The sequence below is a fragment of the Phasianus colchicus genome, chromosome 19 (genome assembly GCF_987193195.1).
Source record: "Phasianus colchicus chromosome 19, bPhaCol1.hap1.1, whole genome shotgun sequence".
NCBI lineage: Eukaryota > Metazoa > Chordata > Aves > Galliformes > Phasianidae > Phasianus > Phasianus colchicus.
Genome location: NC_143454.1, coordinates 3,855,605 through 3,877,220, shown reverse-complemented (window position 1 = coordinate 3,877,220; position 21,616 = coordinate 3,855,605). Strand labels below are relative to the sequence as shown.

At 43.4% G+C, this 21,616-nt stretch overlaps 2 protein-coding genes across 5 annotated transcripts in view; one reads left to right on the top strand and one right to left on the bottom strand.

Annotated features, from left to right (window-relative positions):
• PNPLA7 (patatin like domain 7, lysophospholipase) overlaps nucleotides 1–19,819 on the bottom strand; it is a 116,685-nt gene extending 96,866 nt beyond the window's left edge. The window contains exons 1-13 of one of the 4 annotated variants that reach the window (XM_031601535.2): nucleotides 19,683–19,819; nucleotides 19,325–19,359; nucleotides 16,548–16,604; nucleotides 16,026–16,113; nucleotides 14,492–14,574; nucleotides 12,314–12,402; nucleotides 11,961–12,101; nucleotides 9,811–9,970; nucleotides 8,697–8,777; nucleotides 3,465–3,593; nucleotides 2,091–2,171; nucleotides 935–1,079; nucleotides 321–404 (exon numbers count right to left, since the gene is read on the bottom strand). In XM_031601535.2, coding sequence (XP_031457395.2) covers nucleotides 321–404; nucleotides 935–1,079; nucleotides 2,091–2,171; nucleotides 3,465–3,593; nucleotides 8,697–8,777; nucleotides 9,811–9,970; nucleotides 11,961–12,101; nucleotides 12,314–12,402; nucleotides 14,492–14,574; nucleotides 16,026–16,113; nucleotides 16,548–16,604; nucleotides 19,325–19,357 — 1,171 coding nt within the window. In that variant the 5' untranslated portion in view covers nucleotides 19,358–19,359; nucleotides 19,683–19,819. Of the gene's footprint in view, nucleotides 1–320; nucleotides 405–934; nucleotides 1,080–2,090; nucleotides 2,172–3,464; nucleotides 3,594–8,696; nucleotides 8,778–9,810; nucleotides 9,971–11,960; nucleotides 12,102–12,313; nucleotides 12,403–14,491; nucleotides 14,575–16,025; nucleotides 16,114–16,547; nucleotides 16,605–17,847; nucleotides 17,989–19,324; nucleotides 19,360–19,601 lie in introns of those variants that run through there. The other 3 variants (XM_031601531.2, XM_031601532.2, XM_031601534.2) reach the window with 3 other exon arrangements.
• A 104-nt stretch (nucleotides 19,820–19,923) lies between these two features.
• On the top strand, nucleotides 19,924–20,531 carry MRPL41 (mitochondrial ribosomal protein L41). The gene has a single exon (XM_031601537.2). The coding sequence runs from the start codon at nucleotides 20,028–20,030 to the stop codon at nucleotides 20,433–20,435; it is 408 nt and encodes a 135-aa protein (XP_031457397.1). The 5' UTR covers nucleotides 19,924–20,027; the 3' UTR covers nucleotides 20,436–20,531.
• The last annotated feature ends 1,085 nt before the right edge of the window (nucleotides 20,532–21,616 follow it).

The window sequence follows — 21,616 nt, the reverse complement described above, 5'->3', positions numbered from 1 at the left end:
CTTTTCCATGAAAGATGATAGATATAGTAGATTACTTGGTTTCGGGAAAATCAATGAATAAAAGCTCTTCATTCGCAGGGCTCTCAGTAGCCAAATGGCTGCTAATAGAGACAGCAAGGGAACGCTCTCCTGGATAGAAGTTCATTTGTCAGTTCAGAAAATTAATGTCTGACCTGAGTTTCAAGCAAGTGAGGAAGCAGTACTACTGTGAGATGATTATTTAACATAAACAAGATTATCTAAGTCAATGATCTAAGGGGAATGTATTTTATATAATGTACCTAATCTTATTTCCCAGAATTTAGCCAAGCAGTACTTACCAGAAGTCTCTGTAGAGGGGGGTGAAGAAAGGCTTCTCCTGAAAATATGCTCAGGGTTTTCTGTACCAGAAATCTTCAATGTATCTGAAGTATAGAAACAAAAGTTACACAAATACAAGGGAGTCACTAATGAAATAAGTTTCACTGAGAGCAAGAACCTCCCAAAAACCACTACCAAAATCTAACATATAGACTTTAATACATTCTAAAACACCAGTGCTAAACATTACATTTAAACCAGTCTTCTGTTTTTAATTATTTTTTCCTCTGAATTTGGACAGACAAATTCAGTTCATGCTGTTTTCCTAGGTTAGGCTTCCATACCAGCACTGCATCACAAAAGCCTGCTTCGCTATTACCTACAGTACAGAATTTTTGCAGCTTCTCCTATGGGGTCAACATAGACACCACTTTTTATTTCTTTCTCCCACCCCCAGTATCCTTAGCAGCACAGTAATAATCTCTTAAAAAGCTAAGGTTTATCCAAAGACTTCAAACCTGAAATTGATCAGTTAAGACAAAGCTTAGCTACTCTGATCAAATAAAAAACCTCTGACAAATAGCACAACAACCACAAAGCAGCACAAATTACTACCCATTTCCAGAAACATTACCCATTTCTGATGCTTCCCCAGCTTTCTCAAACTTCTCTCCACGCTCCTCCTCTGATACATTGGACATTTGTCTTTTTACTGCTTTACTTGAACTTCCTCCAGATGTGACACTTGCCACAGAGACCAGTGGGATAGCTTGGTTCTGCTGCAAAAAGCAAGGTGAAAACACAAACATAAACACCCAGCCCACTGCTTCCACTTGCCTTGCAAGACAGATGTGCAGAAAATACCATCTTACTATGACTGCACAGGTATATTAAGGATACATTTCAACCTTTCCTACTTCAGACACCTATTTTAAAATAGCTTTTAAGCTACATTCACAGTTCCCTTTTACTTAAGTCACTATCCCATATATCATGAAAGCTTATTACAGGGAAAGCTATATTCCAATTAACTAGACAGTGCTTCTGAAAGCACACTGGGAAGAACACAGCTCTCCATCAGAGGAGCAGAAGAATCTGCTCAATTTCCAGTCACTGTGATCTGTTAATGAGGCAAGAAGTCCAGGAAACACAGCCTTGACAACCTCAGGTAGGTAAAGTGACCCCTGTGGGTTGAGCCCATGTGCTAAGGAAATCAAGAAAAAGTATAATGGATATCAATTTGGTATTCCGTTGTTAAAAACCAAGATACCAGCTGAGGGAGTTTTTGTTCATTTTCTTTCACAGATATGTGATCAACCTCGTTCCAGTCTTCAAAAAATACCCCTTCACATACTTCAGAGCTATGGTTTGGCAATTATTTGTCATAAGATATTATGCTGTAAATTATGTAAACTACAGAGTCTGTTTGAGATATGCAGTGATACTACATCAGTCTCACAAGCAACTTCATTTTCAAGATATCATCTAGGCAGCTATTAGAACTATGACAAGTTGAAGTGTCTCAATAACATTAAGACAGGTCAGGACTTGCTGAAATGTACTGATGTACAGAAGCAGAAGTGAGACACTTCTTCCAACTTTTTAAGTTTTACCCATCCACCCCTAAGCACCACACAGGATACATTTTATGGGCTGGTTACCTTCCCTCTCAGATACTGTATAATTAAAATAACATGCAATATTCACTTGATAATCTTCTGAAACAAGCAAAACCTCCCTATGCCACTGACAGGCATAATAACAGCAAATAAAATGTACCCCAAACTTACACAATTGAAGAGCTCAGTAGTCAGCCCAAGGTAGTTGTGCAAGGCAAGGAATGTCACTCTCTGCAGCCTCACCATGATGATCTAGAAATGGAAAATCAAAGGCAGTAGGAATGGTTTCAATATTCTCCCACATTCATTCTTGCATTTAGATACCCTCAATAGCATCAGACTACTTGAAGGCACTTTCAAACAAATCACAGACTGCTCCGTAAGCAATAAGAGCTGAAATTCCTTCCTAGCAGGTGACAAATTAAGGCAAATTAAGATAAAAGCTATTTACCAAAGGCTTAACAGTCACTTGACAGAAAAAGTGAAGTAACAAACAGAAAAATCTTCCAAACACCAAATACCACTTTTCATTTTTTCCTGTAAACATCAGTAACAAACATACCTTGAAATTAAAGCTTTCTGTATTTCTGTATTAAAAAACAAAGTTATTTCAGCTTTGTTAAAAAAAACCTGTGCTGCTGCTCAGCAAACACTAAACTGGCATAAGACACCACTGCCACCTCGCTTTCATCTGCTCTGACAGCTTATCCCTGTTCTTCTGCCATTCTCTCTTTGGTATCAGCTCTCATGAAGCAAATAAAATTGGTACAATGATCTGTTCTGCCACCAGTATTATGAGGTTCACAGACCACAGGTAAATCACCTGGATATCAGAACAGTTTACAACAGCAAAAGGAATTAACAGTCACAGTAAAGCAAAAGAACAGATCAGAATGACCACATGCATCCCTTACACCACCACTCAGCAAACTCTAAAACCAAAACACTCCCACACAGCATCTTGCCCCTGCTCTAGTTTCTACCTGCAGGTGTATGGCAGCTCTGCAGTACTCGCTTAAGACCAACAAAGTTCCTGCAAGGCAAGTGAAGATTCAAACACTAATACAAATAGCTCTTTCCTGAGCTGCTGACAATTGCTTCTGAAGCAGGCGTTCACATCAGACTGAATACCATTGGCTTTGCAAAGCACCACCACTCTGTAAAGCTGTTTGTTGCGGATTGTGGCCCTTTTTTTTCAGAATATAAAATTGCTTTCCATGCTGTAAGTCATCCTGAAACCTTGCTGGGGCATTTACCCATCAGAGCCAGAGAGCTACACCACAGGATGACAAGCAGAACTATCACATTCTACATACAGTATGTGTGTTAGTTACTTCTTCCTGTAACTATACAGCTCTAGGAATGGGAAGAATAGCAAAGCTAGCCCAGATCTTGAGAAGAAGTTACACTGAACAGTTCCATATCTGCAAAACGATGAGCTTTTGCTGAACCTTAAAATATCTTCCCCATAACAAAATTACAGTGAGGAGTTCTGTTTCAATTTCGTTGGGTTCGGTTTAAAATCTGCTTAGCAGTGAAACTTACCTGTACCACTCTAACAAGGGTTTCAGGATATTTCTGGAAGATATCTTGAAAGGCACTTGCTGGCAGTCGCAGTATATTGGATGGAGTGGCTGCCCGGGCTGAGACTGTTTTGTATGGAGAAGGGTGACCCTAATGGAAAGTTGCAGAGCCATAAGTTAATTCCACTGATTCCCTGTCTCATTTCTTCCTAATTGCTTCCCAAATTTCTCCTTTGATATTGCACATCCCTGGGAGACACCAACTGAGCACAAACAGCCCTGACCTCCTGCCCTGTGCCCTCCAGTTGCTGTAATGAGGGCACCATGGTCAGGTGAATTCACACAGGCAATTTCACCAGCACTACACTGAGGGAGAGGAAATAAGAGCTACAAGGAGGTGTATCAGGTTAAGAAGATCTGGCTTGTCTGTCTCTCAAGTCTGTTACAGTTTTATTGAAGGCAAAGCCAGGCTTCAAGCTTTGTTACATACAGAATGGAATATGGCCAATAAACAACACAAAACAGGCAGACTTCTTGTGTTCTAAATAAATAAATACATATGTATGAAATATTCCAAATGACAAAGCCAAACAGCTTCTGTGCATTTCAGATGAATTGGGTCTAGGCCGTTCTGCCTTAAGAGAAGAAAAGATGGATGAACAAACCAACAAAAGATAGAACTCTAAGCACTCTGTCTAGAATGCAGAGGTTTTTGTTCTGGAAGACAAACCTGTGGTTTAGGATTTCTCTCTCTTTAATCAGAGCAGACGTTCACCAAAACCTACTGGCAAATACTTGCATGGAACTTCCCACACAACATTCCTTGCACCCTATCAATAAACACTGAGAAGAGTATCTGGCACCCATTCATTCATTTTCCAATCAAAGAAGCACTGATTTATCTAATATTTGTAAGGTAGAAGCAGCCCTGTAGGCACTGAACAGCCAAATACAGTTACTGCAAAAGAATTTTTGCCTTAAGAATATGGGAACAGCAAAGCAGCTGCTGCAGAAAATAACACTACAGCTCTGCCTTGCTGGTCTGGAAGCCACGATGAAGCAGATTCTAAAATTAAATTAAATTAATTGGAACCAATTTCTTAATTACGCCAACTTCAGCTGACCTTTTTGTAAAATCTGGGGATGGTATTAATAGATTTGATTTTTGAGTTCTGGAGGGATTTGCAGTTTTAAATATCTCTATGATCTACAGTTTAGAGCTACAAGGTTTTTCCCAGTTCGTCTCAGTTTCTTCTGATTAAAATAAAGAAATTAGCAAATGACATTTCTGTGCTGTCTCTATATCCAAAATAAACATAACATCCCTCTTCCACACAGCCCAGCTTTTCAACAATGCCATCCTTTGGAATTCCTCTTATACTAAAAAGTAAAAGAAATATACATACAACATCCTTATATTCTACATACAAATTTTGATTTTAAATACAGATTCTCCACCAACTGGATTTTCTACCACGCTCTGCCAAACACACAGTGGAAAACTAAAGGCATCTTTTCAATCTTCAGTTGTTGGACAAAGGGTGAGCACGAATCCTAGAATGGCCTGGGTTGAAAAGGACCACAATGCTCATCTAGATTCAACCCCCTGCTGTGTGCAGGTCACCAACCAGCAGCCCAGGCTGCCCAGAGCCACATCCAGCCTGGCCTTGAATGCCTGCAGGGATGGGGCATCCACAGCCTCCTTGGGCAACCTGTTCCAGTGCCTCACCACCTTCTGGGTGAAAAACTTCCTCCTAATATCCAGCCTAAACCTCCCCTGTCTCAGTTTAAAACCATTCCCCCTTGTTTGTGAAGTTTAATAGTGTCCCAGAACTGTTACTAAAAGGGCAAAATAAGCACCTTGCACATCAATAAGGTCCACACTCCACCCAGAGAAGGCTTTTTTTTTTTCCCCTCCCTGAGCAGTGCTTGCTGGAGAACAGAGCAGTGCTGACAGTCTTGAGAAAAGCAGTTTAAGGATAATAACAGATAATGATGCAGCAGCCCTTTCCTCCAAAGAACAGCCCACCCCAACTGATTTTCAGCATATAATTGTTCCTTTTCCAGAACCCTGTGTGAGAGCAGCCTGCTTTTGAGAGAGCCAAGCACCATGTCTAATAGGGCTGGGATGTGCTAAAAGCTGTCAGAGGAGTGGAAAGAGGAAATGTACCTGTAATTGTCAGTTCTCTCCAACACAGCATAATCAGCCACACGGAGAATACTGCGTTTAAATTACACAGCTTCACATTCCTTGCAGCTTCCATGTGTGACTGTAAGGCATACTCCACAGTGAATTGGGTTTGGGCTGTTTGGGCTGTCTTTTAAACAGGGAACTTTTTGTTCTCGAAGCAGATAACTGTTTACATCTGCCTGTTCTAAGAGCTGTAGAGTAATTCAACACTGCAGGTGACAAAAGCCAAGCTAAAGCAGCAGCTAAATCTAGATGACATCCAAGGGTCAAAGTAAGTCACACAGTGCCATAAGATCTCCCCCTAGAAATGACAGCTCATTTTTGTACCCAAAAAATACGGCACATTCTTCCTACTCCCATTGCTTACATTTCACCTTTCACCAGACTGCACTGGCACTGCTGTTCCAAAGTTCTTGCTACAATCGTTTCTTTATAACCTCATTTATCTTACCTTCTGTCCATTAAGGGACTTGAGCCCTGCAGGCTCACATTCATCCGAGCAATTTTCTGCATTTTCTGTTAGTCCTCAGACTTTCATTTTTCCCCCTGCTCACTCACTGGCAATTGATCAAATCTACCTCTCTCTCATTCCAACTACACCACCAGCTCACACTTTTCCAAATGCCATCTCTACACAGAAGATAGAAGAAGAGTAAACCAAGACCCCAGTGGCCAAACACAGCCACTATTTGGCCCATTCAGCTCTGAAAGAAAACTCATAGTTCATCCATCAGGTAACAGAACGCAGGGACAAGCAAAGGGGCAGGGTGAGGGCTCAGCCACAGCTTCTAAAAACACTCCGAGTTCGCAGGCTTCAGTATTTAAGGCCATATCCATGCAGAGTCAGATTCAACTATGACAGAATTGTTCTAAAACCTCACAAACAGGACTAGCATCTACCCAGACTCAGTTCTCCAGTTCCTCCTTTGAGTTTTGAGAAATCAACATTTCTCTGTTCTCAGAATAAGTGACATACAGAACAAATCTTGAGTCTGAGCTGGTATTTTTGTACTTAGTAGATTAAGGGGATGCTGCAATTTAAAACTTGGTTAATGGGAAAATTACTTCTTATGTGCTCTGCCTCTTGGTCTACAGCACATCACCGCTTCTAACTTTCTTGCACATCTTCCAGCTAAGTGAGGGGACAAGGCTGGCTTTACAAGTTACAGAAACAGTTACAGAAATCACCAATTCAGCTCAGACAACACAAAGTCCATGTGTTTGGTGGCACAGTGAAACTTCAGGGCAGGAAGTTCTGAGACTCACTGAACACCTCAGAATGCCACAGACAAGACTCCTCTCTTTTGACCAGTGCTACTTTCTCTCTCCATGCCCATTTTCTTGCTGTTTGTATATCCAGAGTCAATAAGGAGGATGAAAAACAAAAATAAAACCACCAATACACAAAGCAGGGAAACAAACAAGAAAAGAGGGAGCTGCAGAAATCAATGAGAACAAGTTCCTTTATAACAAAAGTCTGCAAGGTTCTTGGGTTTATATTCTGCACAAAGACAGTTCCTTTTAACATACTTCCAATAAGTTTTATACCCTGATTCATCAGCAGTGTAACTATTGAGAATGCAGTAAAAATGACAGAATAAGAATAAAAACAGACAAATGAATGGCAACCACCCTGATTTAAACTGAAACTAAAAAACAGAAAAGTAAATGGAAGAAATCAGATTAAATCCTTGTGTAAGAAAAACACAGCAAAAGAACATGACTAATATTTGTGTTCTATGTGATGGTCCTCCTCCTTAGAATACTGCCCTTAAGGAAATTTACTGCTGAACTAACAAGGGCAAAGACACCTCTGGATCTGCACTTAACATAGGTTTGATAGCAAGAACCAGACTTGTACAGTTCAAATTACTCCCATGCCATTGCTTTCTACAAAACAAAGTGCGACTAAGCCTAAAAATTGTGCACCAATGTCAATAGGTTCTATAGAAATTTTTACTGATATATTGGTATATGTTTGTGTGTACATGTTATATCTACTTCCATCTTCAAGTGGCAATAAACACTTTACAGAATTATTACAACCAATACATACCACAGTGGTACTGTTTAATGACAGGAAGCAGACAAATAAAAAAGAAACATGATAAAAGGTCAAATCATAGAATGGTTTGGGTTGGAAAGGAAGTTTAAGATCATCCATTTCCAACCCCCTGCTATATGCAGGGACACCTCCCATTAGATCAGGTTGCTCACAGCCCCATCCAGCCTGGCCTTGAGTGCTTCCATGGAGGGGCATCCACAGCCCCACTGGGCAACCAATTCCAGAGTCTCACCACTCTCACAGTAAAGAATTTCTTTCTGATGTCTATCTAGGTCTACCCTCTTCCAATTTAAAATCACTTCCCCTCATCCTGTCACTAACAATATGAAGAATTTGTTTATTAGATTCTTTTCATCTCAGCTATCAACACCTTCCAAATAAACACTCAAGTGCTTCTGTGTTATTGATCATGATGAATCCACCACTTTCAGTTCAGGCATTCCTAAATAAGATACAGTGACAATTCAGAAAACTCATAGCTGTAAATGCATCTGAAACAAAACCCACACCAATAATTTGTGCAATATATAGGAGCAGCCAGCACTTAACTCATCTTGCTGCATGCCAAAGAGCACAACCTTCAGGTGGTGACCAGCAACATTAACATATTAGGAAAAAATTAAATCCATCAACCCGTTTCACAGCCTAATTACAATAATATCAACTGTCAGATTTGTTTTCATTAGAGCAGATAAATTCAGTCAGTGATAAATCAAACTGCCTAAAAGCTAGGAATTCTGGGCCCTAACCTGGTCCTTCTCCTGACTCCTTTGCAACCTTGAACAAATCAAATTCTATCTCATTTTTTCCAGCCACAAACAAATAACTGGTTACATGAAAAGCTGCTGAGATCCAGCCAGTGATACACTGAAAGGAGAAAAAGGACTGGTGAAAAAACATTTGTCATTCTGACCCTTTCAAAGTGGACTTTCCCTCCCCACAGTAGGCTCAGCAACATAAAGCAGCAGTGCAGAAAACTGGCACGTGGAAGGACTTACCGTGATGACATCTAGAATGCTGAGAAGACTGTGGACACTGTCTCCTGCCAGCACCTCCTTAACAATCACTTCTGTGCCATCCTGTAAAGATAGAATAGATTACTATAGGCTCACAGGTGTGTATATGTGGCAGCTCTAACATGCATGGTCCCCCCCTTATAATCTGAACACGAGCCTTCTGTCTGCTCTGTGCTACATCACACCACCCTAGTTTTAAACCACCATTATAACAGATAGAAGTGATAAAGGAAATTTAAAGCCAGTTTTGCCTTGGGGTAGATGTAACCTGTTATTTGTGCTACATAACAATTAAAAATGAAAACAAAACTTTCTTCACGCTAAGAATTAGCTCCATTGATTGAGGAATTACATGCTGTCACATCTTTCCTGTAGGAGGAAGAAAAGGGTGAAAGCATTTTTCAATGCTTTTCGTTTCTTCACGTATCAACAGGAAGTATAACAGAAAAAGGAGCAAAACAAAAGTATATGCAGAAGTCACAAAATTTGAGATAAATTGCAAACAACAGCAAATGTATTTTCAGCTATAAAAACTAAAGTTAAACCTGAAAAAGTCAAGAAAAAAATTAAATATACACACACAAATTCAAGTTCACAAAACTTTGCAAGGGATTGCAAGGGTTTGCACCTAACATTCTAAGACTTGCCCAAAACACAATCTATCATTTCTTCTCCCTGTCTACCCAAAAGTGAATCAGGATCTGCCACGTTCCAGGCAACCCCCCCTAAGTAAGAGGCAAGAACATTCTGGAATGAAATACATGTGGTCTCTTCTACTGCCACCATCCTGTTTTGTATGCCTATTCTACATAAATGAGAACTTTTCCAACAATATGACAATTCAGCCTTGCACTCCAGTCTCCTGCAGTTACTATGCAACTAGGAGCACGTGAGGATAACTTACAAGAGTGAGCTAAACTTGCTCTATGTGAGATGTGTAGGACCACAGCTCAAAACGCTGACATTTATACATATCATGGCTCTTCACTAAATCACTCTGATTCAAAATTCACTTTAGCCAATGCTTAATGATTCATGCCAACATATGCTATGCTAACAGATGTAACTCAAGAACAATGGCTTGGTTCATTCTTACACTTTCTTGAACGCAAACTTCCAGCTTTCCATCTTGCACAACATAGATGCTGTTATCCAGCTGCCCAGGACGGAAGATGTATTCTCCTTCATGCAACTGCACAAAAAACATGTGCTTGCACAATTCCAGAAAAAGGGGCTTCTCAAAGTGACCAAGAACCCTGCAGGAAAGAGAAGTAAATATTAGCTTTTTTTCTCCCTTTTTTGCAAAGGGAAATCCCATCCTTAATCAGCACAGCCCTCATGGAAGGCCCCAGAGGAAGCTGTAGCATGGCAATGCAACAGCAGGGTGACAGGAACAAAAGTCCCCAGGGCAAAAGTGCAACAACACAGTGAAATGCTGAAACCTGTAAATGTCACAGCTCCTTCTTGAGCAGCACATGGAGTAATGCCAGCAGGCTCAGAAGGAAGTATATCTAGTCCTCCTCAAGAAAATACCAGCGTGGCTTATGAAGGCTAAGAAACATAAAAACCTACAACAGATTCACATACTGGATGAGCAAAGTTACCCTTTGGAGCTTTCTCTTTTAGCCCAGCTACCCCAGTAATGCAACCAGAACATATGAGAAAAACTGCAGAATAAATGAGAAGAAAATCCCATCACTGTATCCATGTAAATGTGACTATACCATCTCCTGCAGGCAACAGGCAACCAGACTCCTGCAACACTGGACTAGTTAGTGAGTACCAGGCAGACAGAAACACCCTTCTTAAGCCTCAGCATTCTGTACACAACACCACAAGTGTCCTCCACGTAGTTCCATCAGCTCACAATTAACAGAATCAATCAATCAAATCATCCTGCAACATCGATTAGTCATAGAATATCAGAATTCCACAGGAGAAACTTTAGGTGACATAAATAGTAATTTTATTAGACTACTAAAGTGTCCAATTTAGTCCTGAAGGTTATAACTAATTAGATCAGAAGAGGAAAATAATTAACATATACAAAAGTCTAACATCTGAAAACCTCATACTTTCTGCCTTGTCAGTGATTTCAATACTGGATTGAATTGAATCACAGAATGGCCTGGGTTGAAAAGGACCACAGTGCTCATCCAGTTCCAACCCCCTGCTGTGTGCAGGTCACCAACCAGCAGCCCAGGCTGCCCAGAGCCACATCCAGCCTGGCCTTGAATGCCTGCAGGGATGGGGCATCCACAGCCTCCTTGGGCAACCTGTTCAGTGCCTCACCAGCATCTGGCTGAAAAACTTCCTCCTAGTATCCAGCCTAAACCTCCCCTGTCTCAGTTTAAGACCATTCCCCCTCGTCCTACCACTATCCACCCTCATAAACAGCCATTCCCCCTCCTGTTTATATACACTCCCTTCAAGTACAGGAAGACCACAATGAGGTCTCCCTGCAGCCTTCTCCAAGCTAAACAAGCCCAGTTCCCTCACCCCTTCCTCACAGGAGAGGTGCTCCAGCCCTCTGATCATCTTAGTGAGCCTCCTTTGGACCCGCTGCAAAAGCTCTGCATCTTTCTTGCACTAGGGGCCCCAGGCCTGGATGCAGTACTTGTGTGGGATTTGTTCCACTGTTACAATGGGAAAGAATCTGCTCCTCTCACTCATACCCAAAGGTTCAGGGTCCTGGCAGACATGGAGTCCACCAGTGAAGACTGAGGCAAAACACTCATCAGGTACCTCAGCTTTCTCCATGTCTGAGGAGGCTCTCCGTTCTCATTTATCAGAGGGGGAACACTCCCTGAACTGACACAAAGACCATCCTTTCCTCTCATCCCTTCAAAGGGCCTTGGGAATTATGCTGACTTTGGTTCTCTTTCTAACATTTTTCAGCTAGAGAAGTAAAAAATTCAGAAAGCTATCAATATCATAGCTAATTATTATTTACCTATTGTGAATATTTCCTTACCAAAAAATAGTCAGAAATTGTCTAAAGGAAATTTTAAGAATGTACTAACAGAAATCGGTTCAAGTTAGTAAAGCTTTATCACTATACCTCCAAATTTAGGCACTAAACTGCCTCATTGTCTCCTTCCCTCCCTTCCACCTCATCTATTTGTGCTTATTCACTCTGACCATACTGTGATAAAATTCAAGGCTTGACATGTGGTAGAAAACATTTATATAAGTTGAATAGCCATTAAAAGCAAAACCTAAACCTACATTCCCATTTAACATTACCTAACATTTTTAAGCATGTAAAGGACTTCTGATGGCAAATGAGAATTCTTTACATCAAATTCTGTCAGGTCTGCCTCTAGCAGAGAGGGAGGTGGCTCTTTTGGCTGCAGAGTTGGACATTCTTTCTTAATACGCAGAAACCTACAAGGGAAAACAATGAAAGTTCAGGATGGCATCCTATCTGTCTGTATATTGACACCATAGGTTGACTGCAAGACACACTGCACTGTTACACATTATCAAGCAGATAAACAGTAGTATTCCAGCCCCCAACTGCTCTTTTTGTGCCTTTCTTCAGCAAAACTAGAGACAGTGCTTAGTGTGAATTCTCCCCTTCCCCAAAGCCCAAGTACCTTTTAGCCAAACTTAAAACTTTGGCCCGTTTCCTCATCCTTTGGCGAGGCACAGTGTTCCCAACCAGAGTGTTGGGAAGAGTTGAAACCTAGGACGAAATAGTAAAAGCAGAAACATTCACTAAAACCAAACAATAAAAACCATTGCTTCAACCCTGCAAGGGATTTGACCTCTCTACCAGGTCATCAGAACACTGGCAGAGTGAAGCATTCCTATCAGCCTTTGAAGGAATGGAACAACACCTACTCCAGGATCACTTTCCTTCTAGACAGAAAGTGGCATATGTTTTAATCTTGATAAACAACTGCTACAATCATAATGGATGGTAGTGAGGGAAAAACCAACACCCTAGCTATACATCTCCCACTCAGAAACACTCAACATGAGGCAGAGAAATTTAAAGCTCCAGCATTCCTATGGCAGGCTATGCAGTACTCCTATGCAGCAAGCCTTTTAACATGCTTTTCACTGTAACTAAGTGCCACCTTCTGGAGAACTGCAACAGCTGCAAGATCAAGCATTGCTATTTCTCCCACCAAAAGAAAGAAAATAATCTTTACTCAAATAGTTTGGAGACATTCCTCTCACCCTTTTTACCAGAAACACACTTAGTGTTTTGCTGTAAAACTGATGTTTTCAATACCAATATCCTATGTCTTCTTTAGAAGAGAGAAAGGCAAAGTTCAACCTCGCCTCTACCCCCCTCATTTACCCTCCCCCCAAAAAAAAGGATTTTACCATGTGAAATTCTAGGGAGCTTTTATGCTGTATGTAAATAACTGTGTTAGAGAATATGAAAATTATTAAATTAAGAATTTATGAAATACAACCCAAGAACAATTTAAAAAACAGCACTGTGACCAATTACTGAGCCCAAATATTTGAATTCGTTTCTACAAAGTCTTGGGGTGAGCACACAGCTGTGCTCAGGCAGGCTACCCCACTTGAGACAGTGAGGGTGCCCTCAAACCTGCTCTGCCCAGAGGGACTCTTTGGGACCCACTCCTGCACCACAGCTCCTCAGGGTTAAGGACTCCACTGGACCCACACCTTGATTCTGACCCCACAGGACAGCAGGCAGGGAGCACATACTGCAGTCAGGATTAAACAGCCTTTTTCTTTCACCAACCATTTGTACCTGACCATAAGCAAGCAATAACCATGGGTTTACGACACAGACTTTTGTATACAGTGTTGAGGAAGGAAGTCACCTTGACCCCCAGGTCCTATTGCATTATCTTTCATGAAAGCCAAACACATCACCTCTGCACTCATATGAACATTCATTCCATTCTTTTGACCACGGTGAGACTTTCTATCACATTCAGCATGCGCTTCAAGGGAAGCTTGTATTTTGGGAATACAGGAATATTAGTCTCCTCCATTATCTGAAATCCAGACCACCAGTGGAAAAAACGTAGCATACCAAGCATGCCTACTTAGACTAACCTAATTCATGACAGGAAATGTCTGTTCTCAAACCCTGTTACAATTTCTTTAAAGATTTAATCAGCCTGACTCAAACTAGAGCCCACACAGAAACAGATTTCTGACCCAATGGAAAATCCAAGGCAATCTTCTAGGGACTGCAACATTATCAGGACAAAAAAATTGAGTGCACAGGCAGCATTCCTTGTTGCAGCCTAAGGGAATGTTCAATCATTGGACAAATCCCCCTTGAACAACCTCTAATTACAGTTTTACAAGTCCTGTTTGCAACTCAAGAAACAAGTACTCATATGCTGAAGCACTTTTTAGAGATAGTCTACAGAAAGACAAATTTGAGTATGTGCTCTTCAGACAGACTGGTTGTTTCCTAACATAGGAAAGACTAGGTCAGCTTCCTATGTAAAGGCAGTACTGGAAGTTGTTATCCAAGGGCAATCCTAAATGCAGGCACTAAATGCCTTGAATATAATCCTAAGTGCAGAAAAAGGAAGATTATTATAGACAAATCATTTATCATCAATTCAATAGAGAAGTGATGAATCAAAGAATAACCATCCTCAATGTCTGCAGATATGTTTGAAAGGAATAATTCCAGGAGATCTGAAACATCCCGAAATAGGTCGAAAGCCTTGGGTCAAATTAAGCAACAGAAGTATTTCAAGTTTTACCAAACGTCCTCAACAGGATTTTAATCTTTACTTCCTTCCCCCCATGCCAAACATTCTTACCTTTCTCATGATCTTCCGCCCATAGAACATCACTTTGTCTCGCTTGCGAAATCTGTATTGACGACCATGTGGCTGAAGTTGTTCTAAAATAACAAAGAGCTTCATGTCAGAAACCACCTCAGTACCTCAGCAAATTTACAAAGGACACCAAATTGTGTGCAGCAGTTGACACAACAGAAGAAAGGAATGCCGTCCAATTGATCTGGTCAGGTTTGAGAAGTGGGTCCACATGAAACTAATGAGGTTCAACAGGGCCAAGAGCGAGGGACTGCACCTGGGTTGGGGCAATCCCAGACATGAGCACAAGACTGGGAGAAGAACTCCATAAGAGCAGCCCTGTGGAGAAGGACTTGGAGGTCCTGGTGAAGGAAAAGCTGGACATGAGCAGCAGTGTGTGCTGGCAGCCTGGAAGGCCGGCATCCTGGACTGCATCAGCAGAGGGGTGGCAGCAGGGTAGGAAGAGGACAATCTCCCTCTGCTCTGCCTTCATGAGGACCCACCTGCAATGATGTGGCCACACCTGGGGCCCCAAGCATAAAAAAGAAGTGCAGCTGTTGGAGTGGGTCCAGATGACGACCAGAGAGCTGCAGAATTTATCCTACAAAGAGAGGCTGAGGGTGTTCAGCCTGGACAAGGATCTGTGGAGGCCTCACTGTTGCCTTTTGATACTTGAAGGGAGCGATGGAAACTGACTTTTTACATGAGCAGATAGTGACAGGATGAGGGGAATAATTTTAAAAGAAAAGAGTAGAGATTTAGGTTAGATGTGAGGGGGAAATTCTTGACCCAGAGGGCAGTGAAGCGCCAGCACTGCTGCCCAGAGCTGTGGCTGCCCATCCCTGGAAGTGCCCCAGGCCATGGATGGGCCCTGGGCAGCCTGAGCAGGAGTGGGGCTGGGGGCTGTGAGGTCCCTCCAAGCCAAACCATTCTTTAGTTCTATGATTCCACACCTTTATGCTAAGGGGAAAGAAGACTAAGCAGAAGTTATCAATTTTGCTACTTCCAAAATAGCCAGACTTCCCACCTACTAAAGAGCAAGCTGTTATGGCCAGCACTTAGAAATCAAACCAGCACAAAGCACCTCATTATCCAAGTCTGGTTAAGCCAAGCCAGACTAAGGAAGAGCTGGCTTAAGGCTCTATCTAATCACTGGAGGAGATAAAAAGGCTCTCTAAGCAGGCAGTGGAATCAAGTGACTTTAATCTCACTAAAGGAAACCAACAATCTGCCTGCATCTTGTAACAGCAGGCTTGAAATTATTTCCAAGCCAACTGATACGAAGGTTATCACACAGCAGAGAAACAAAAGTCTCCAAACGTCCTGCACATGGCAGTCATGAATTCTGTATTTAATGACTCAACTCAGAACACAAGTTCTTTATCTTTTTAAAGTTCTTTTCCCAGGAAACTGCTACCAAAACAGCAAGCAATTATTATGAATTGGCACAGAACCCACCACGTAACATTACAAAAATACTGAAGATAACACACTGAGAAGAAGCTTTTTAGGAGTGACACAGAAGTTGAGTACTTACTGGATTGTTTCACTCTTCTGTAAATGACGAACACAACAATTCCTATCAGGAACAGTGCAACTGCAGCTCCAATGGCAATTCCAGTCAGCTGTGAGAGGAATTCATAGGAAAAGAAATCTGTAACTTCCATAGTTGAAAGCTATTTTTAATTTTTGTAGGGCTGAAAAACACTTAACTCAGTTGCCTGAACAACACACGCATTCATAAATACTTCAGTTTTAACTAAAACATCACACACATGAAAAGTTTAAATTTAACTATATCAGTGTCATGTTTATAAGCTCAGATGCAAAATATTCAGCACTTTACCCCCCAAATACCTGTGAATTGAAAACTAAATATGCATGAGATTAAATAATAGAAATTAGTTCCTGCCTCATGCACAGCAACTGCAAAAAAGCAAGAACTCCTCTCAGTTTACTCAGGCTTTGATTGTGACTTAATAGAGTTCCTGGAGCTGACCAGCAGGTACACACTACTTAGCACACAGTTTTCATCCAGTTGATTAAAGCCATACATTACCATAGTACTCTGTATTCTGTCTTCTACAAACTGAAGAATTCCACTTGCTGGCATGGCCTAGCACGAAAAGGAAAGTGAAATTAGTTTCCCACAGCTGGCAAGAAGCCTCCATACAGACACCTATGCCTGGTCTGGCACACACAACACCACTTGGTTTGCAATGTCTTTCTTTCAGTTACCATTCACTTTGAAAACAATGGTTTTTCAGTAGAAAGGGGTCAGGAGTGGAGTTCTATCTGGTGACAGTTCTACACAATCCTAAACAACCCTAATACAAGGTCAGACAGGGAGGTGTTGACTTCTGTTATGACTTTACGTTATCCAGAGCAAACGAACAAGAGCTGAATGTAAATGTTATGAGACTAAGAAAATAAACCAGAAAATTACAGATGAAAATCAAGATAAATAGTAAAGTAATGCACATGGGGAAAAGCTTTAACTCAGGTGTACAGCCCCAGAACCTGTGCTGACTGCTGCTATTCTGGACAAAAATCTGCACGTTGTAGAAATGCCAGCTCAAAATTTAGTGGAGTGCAGGGAAAAAAAAATTAGCCAACCAAGTATTAGAAAGAAGTAGGAAACAAAATGAGTACAAGAACAGACATGTCACCCTGTAAGCCTCAAGCCTTACTTGAACCTTAAGTTCTGGAACCAGTTTTTGCTCTCAGTTCCAAATTCAGATGACCTCTTAATTTAGCTTTGTATCCTCAAGAAAAATGGAAGCGCCCACAGAGTCACCAAACCAGTCTCTCTCACAGAAGTTCATTCCAGGATCACAGGGCAAGCAGAGTCCAGCCTGGCCAGTCAGCATATGTGGAGTGAGTGTGTTTTCTTAGGTTGCTTTAACACAACCTACTAATCTATCTTCTCAGCATCGCTCCAACTATCAGTACTACCATCAGTGCTGGATAATTACTCGTGGAATTGCAGTGAAAAGTCACAAGAAAAAAAATGTTGAAAAGTTGCTAGCAACAAATACAGTGCTTTCTGGCTAAGCACAGAAAGATCTCATTGCAAGACTTTCATGGCCACTTGTTTGTTTCCCTCTGACAGCATCAGGAATAGGAATTCTGCCACTATCAGGGCACACGTGATCTCAAATAGCACAGAAAAGAGGAATTGCCCACTGACAGTCACAGCATTGTTCCCTGCGAGGAAATAAATTCACAACAGAAGCATGAAACACACAGGTGCACACACAGAGCCCGTGTCCCAGCCAGGAAGGCTGTAAGGGAAAGATAAAATCCAGAACTCCAAGGGGAACAGTGAAGCTTTTGGAAGGTTTGTTATCAAGACTAACCTGAACATTCCCACCTCAACATGGGTCAGAGTTCTGCAGGGAGTTCAAACACTGGTAGCATCCGAAGAGAGGCAGGGAAAGGCAGCAAATGGCTGGCAGCCACAGGGACACCTGCATGTGTCAGCAGCTGTTCACAATCAGACTGCACAAGGGCCAGTTGTGAGGCCACTAACACAGCAGAGCTGCAGGGCTACAGCACAAAGGGACATCACACCCAGCACCTGTATTCCAGGGCCTCATGTGCTCCATCCAAACCCTGACCAACTCTTAGAAACAAAACACACACTGAGCAACCCTGAGAAGACCCACACTTCACTGGAAAAAGACAAAATGATAGGCTGAGAGTATGTATTAGCAGGAATACTGTCTGTGTTTTCTAACACTTGACTCCCATTTTCTTATCAAAACTGTGGCTGGTAACAAAAACATGCAGCTTTGAAATAACGCTTACACCCATCCAGATTACCAAGCACAGAACAAGCAACCAGGGCATGTACTCAAAAACTTCCCATTGCAATAAAAGGTAAACAGTGAGACATACCCCACACAGGGAGGGGTGCCAGGTGGTGATTGGCACAGCGCTCAGGAACTTACATGAGTGTTCCTCAGAATACAGACTTCCTCATGGCTCATAAGTACAGCTGACCACACGCTGTGACTTTGACCACAAATGCTGAATTTTCACAGAACATCTTTCATTTGCTTATCAGTATGCTGGATGCATCTTCTAGTTCTAAGAAAAGTATTTCCTGCTGTTGGCCTTGTCTGTTATTACTAGGAAAAGCAACATGTGTCTTAAAGAAGAATAAATGCAAGAGCTGAAGAACTCCTCGATCCTTCCATCTTCAGGCTAAAATCATAGCATTGAAGCAAAAGGTGCTTAAACTGTGTCATTCTGCTGACATGGGAGAATATGAAGCACCACGTGAATGGTTTGCAGTAAAGATAAGTAAATACACACAAAAAGTGGGACGAATCTTGACGTTTTTGGAAGGACTAAACGCTTATCAAGAAAGGCTCTGGAAAATAAAAGCAGTGTATCTGAAAACATTACCCAAAAGTTATCAAATTAGGCACTGTCCTGGTTTCAGCTGGGACAGAGTGGATTTTCATCATAGCATGTGATACAATGCTGTGTTTTGGCTTTAAGAGAAAGAAGCTGCTGATAGAACACTGATGTTTCAGTTGTTGCTGTGCAGTATGGAGCCAAGGATGCTTCAGCTCCTCACTGTGCCCTGTGAGGGGCTGGGAGGGGACAGGGCCAGGAGAGCTGACCTGAGCTGGCCCAGGACACGTCCCAAACCACACAGCACTGTGTGAGAACTACAAAACTGAGGGAGCTGGACAGGGGGCAGCTGAAGGGCTGCACAGCACTGAGCTGCAGCTGTATTAAGCCAACCACAGCACCTATGTTAGCTTTCTGGAAATGCTAAAAGAGAAATGAAGATGTGAAAAACAGCATCAGATCACTTCGTACCTCAAGGCTGGTGCCGTTGCCTTCTTCTTCCATGGCTGGAGGTGCAGCAGAAGGGAAAAAAAGAGGAAAAACGACCGTTAAGAGACGACAGCAACCCAGACTGATTTTCCAACGCACGGCAGCCGCCGACCCGCGGGAAGCAGCCCGTGCCGAGGAGGGCTGCGCTCCGTCAGCGCTCCGCTCCCCCCGCTCCCATCTCCGCAGCCCAACGCCGCTCTGACAAACCCGCTCCCGCCCGAGGCGCGGCCCGCCGGTGGAGGGGAGTTACCACACGGACCCGCCGGTCCAACCGGACGCCGCGGGGAGACCGGCTCAGCCCGGACGGACCCGAACCACCGCCGAACCCCCGTCCCCTCACCCGTTGCTATAGCAGCGGCCGCCGCGGCGCTTCCACACGGGGGTCAAAGGTCAGCCGCGCAGCGGGGGCGAAGGTCGCATCCCTGCACCCACCGCCGCCAGCGCCGAGCGGGGCGCCGAGCCCCGCCCACTCTCCCCTCGTTGCTGATTGGCGCACACGGCTTCGCGACGAGTGGTCCGCGGCCAGCACGGCCTAAGATAGGCGCTGCGGATTGGTTAACGCGCTTCTACCAATAGGAGCGGGCGGTGTTGCGGTGTGGGAGCCAGGCGGACCGGGCCTGCTGCCGCTCTGCCGGCTGCCCGTCCGTCCCTCCGTCCATCCTCTCGGGGCCCGCAGGCGCTCGCCATGGGGCTGCTAACCGAGCTGGCCCGCGGGCTGGTGCGGGGCGCCGACCGCATGTCCCCGTTCACCAGCAAGCGCGGCCCTCGGTCCTACAACAAGGGCCGGGGAGCCAAGAAGATTGGCGTGCTGACCTCCAACAAGAAGTTCATCCTCATCAAGCAGATGGTGCCTCAGTTCGTCGTCCCCGAGCTGGCGGGCTTTAAGCTGAAGCCCTACGTGTCGTACCGCGCTCCGCACGGCTCGGAGCCGCCCATGACGGCCAAGCAGCTCTTCACCGAGGTGGTGGCACCGCGCATCGAGAAGGACGTGAAGGAGGGAACCTTCGACCCAAACGCGCTGGAGAAGTACGGCTTCGAGCCGACGCAGGAGGGGAAGCTCTTCCAGCTCTTCCCCAAGAATTACGTGCGCTAGGGGGCAGGCGGGGCTGCGTTGCGAGAGACTTGGACTGCACCTGCGGCTCGGGACGGTTTCTTTCGCTGAGTATTAAATGCAAGTCCTTCCAGTGTATCTTTCTGCAGTGTCCGATTTAAATCGCTACGGGGGAACCCGTTTCCTGTCAGAGATCAAGGAAGGTGTTGGTTTTGTTTGCACTGTTGCACTGTGTGGCTGTGCAGGTGTCCTGCTGTCAGAGCAGAGCTGCTGAGCCCACACGGGGAGCTGCAGGATTCTGGCTCCAGGCTGCTCCTGACTTCCAGGAACAGGGGAGGAAGGCTCTGCCTCTGGGATTTCCTGGCTGTGGAAGGAGCTGCTTGGAGCTGATGTCTCATTGGTGCTGCCAGCGCCCTGCTGTTCAGCCAGAAGCAGAATACTTGAATTCACCCTAGCCAATCACAGAATGGCCAAGGTAGGAAGGGACCTCAAGGATCATGAATCTCCAACCCCATGCATTTGGCATGGGCTGTTCTGTCTAGCCAACATGAAGCCTTTCATGGGAAAGGCTTCCAACAAGGCCTTACTGTAAACTGAGCACAGATTAGTAGCTTAGATCAAACGTCACAGTTGTGGTATTTACCAAGGTTTAAAACTAGTGTTTTGAATTCAGTCAGGATGCAGTTAATAGTTACAATCAGTGCCTGTTCCTTAGCAGTGCAGCTGCTTCAAATGTCGAGGTAGCTGCTTACATTTGAAATACATCTTGGGGAAAAAAAAAATCACAATTTTTATCTTCCTGGAAAAGTGATGTCTTAGTATTCATCAAATGAATTATATACAAGCAACACTTACAGTTGTGTGCATCCGTTTAAAGTGGAAATAACTACAGTCAAAAAAAGCTGTTGGAGATAATATGTTTGCCTCTGATAGACAAGTAAACCCCAGGGCTTATCTGCTCAGCCTTTCGGAGGCCAAACATAAACTGGGCTGGTACATGACAAGGCTGGCGCTCTTCAGGTGAGCTAAATGGCCATGATGGGAAGCAGGAAGAGTAAGCAGATGACTTTCATGGTGGAAGCAGTGGTGTTTCGCAGGACTTCATCCTACAATAAGTCACATAATAAAAACCTCTAGAGAAGGGAGAAAACAGTGCAACAAAGCATGCACATCCCTACTGATCATAGTTTGACACAGTGCATCACTCTGTCTTGGATCAGTAT

Coding starts and splice junctions, on each gene's coding strand:
- MRPL41 (XM_031601537.2), top strand. CDS start 20,028: ATGGGGCTGCTAACCGAGCTGGCCCGCGGGCTGGTGCGGGGCGCCGAC.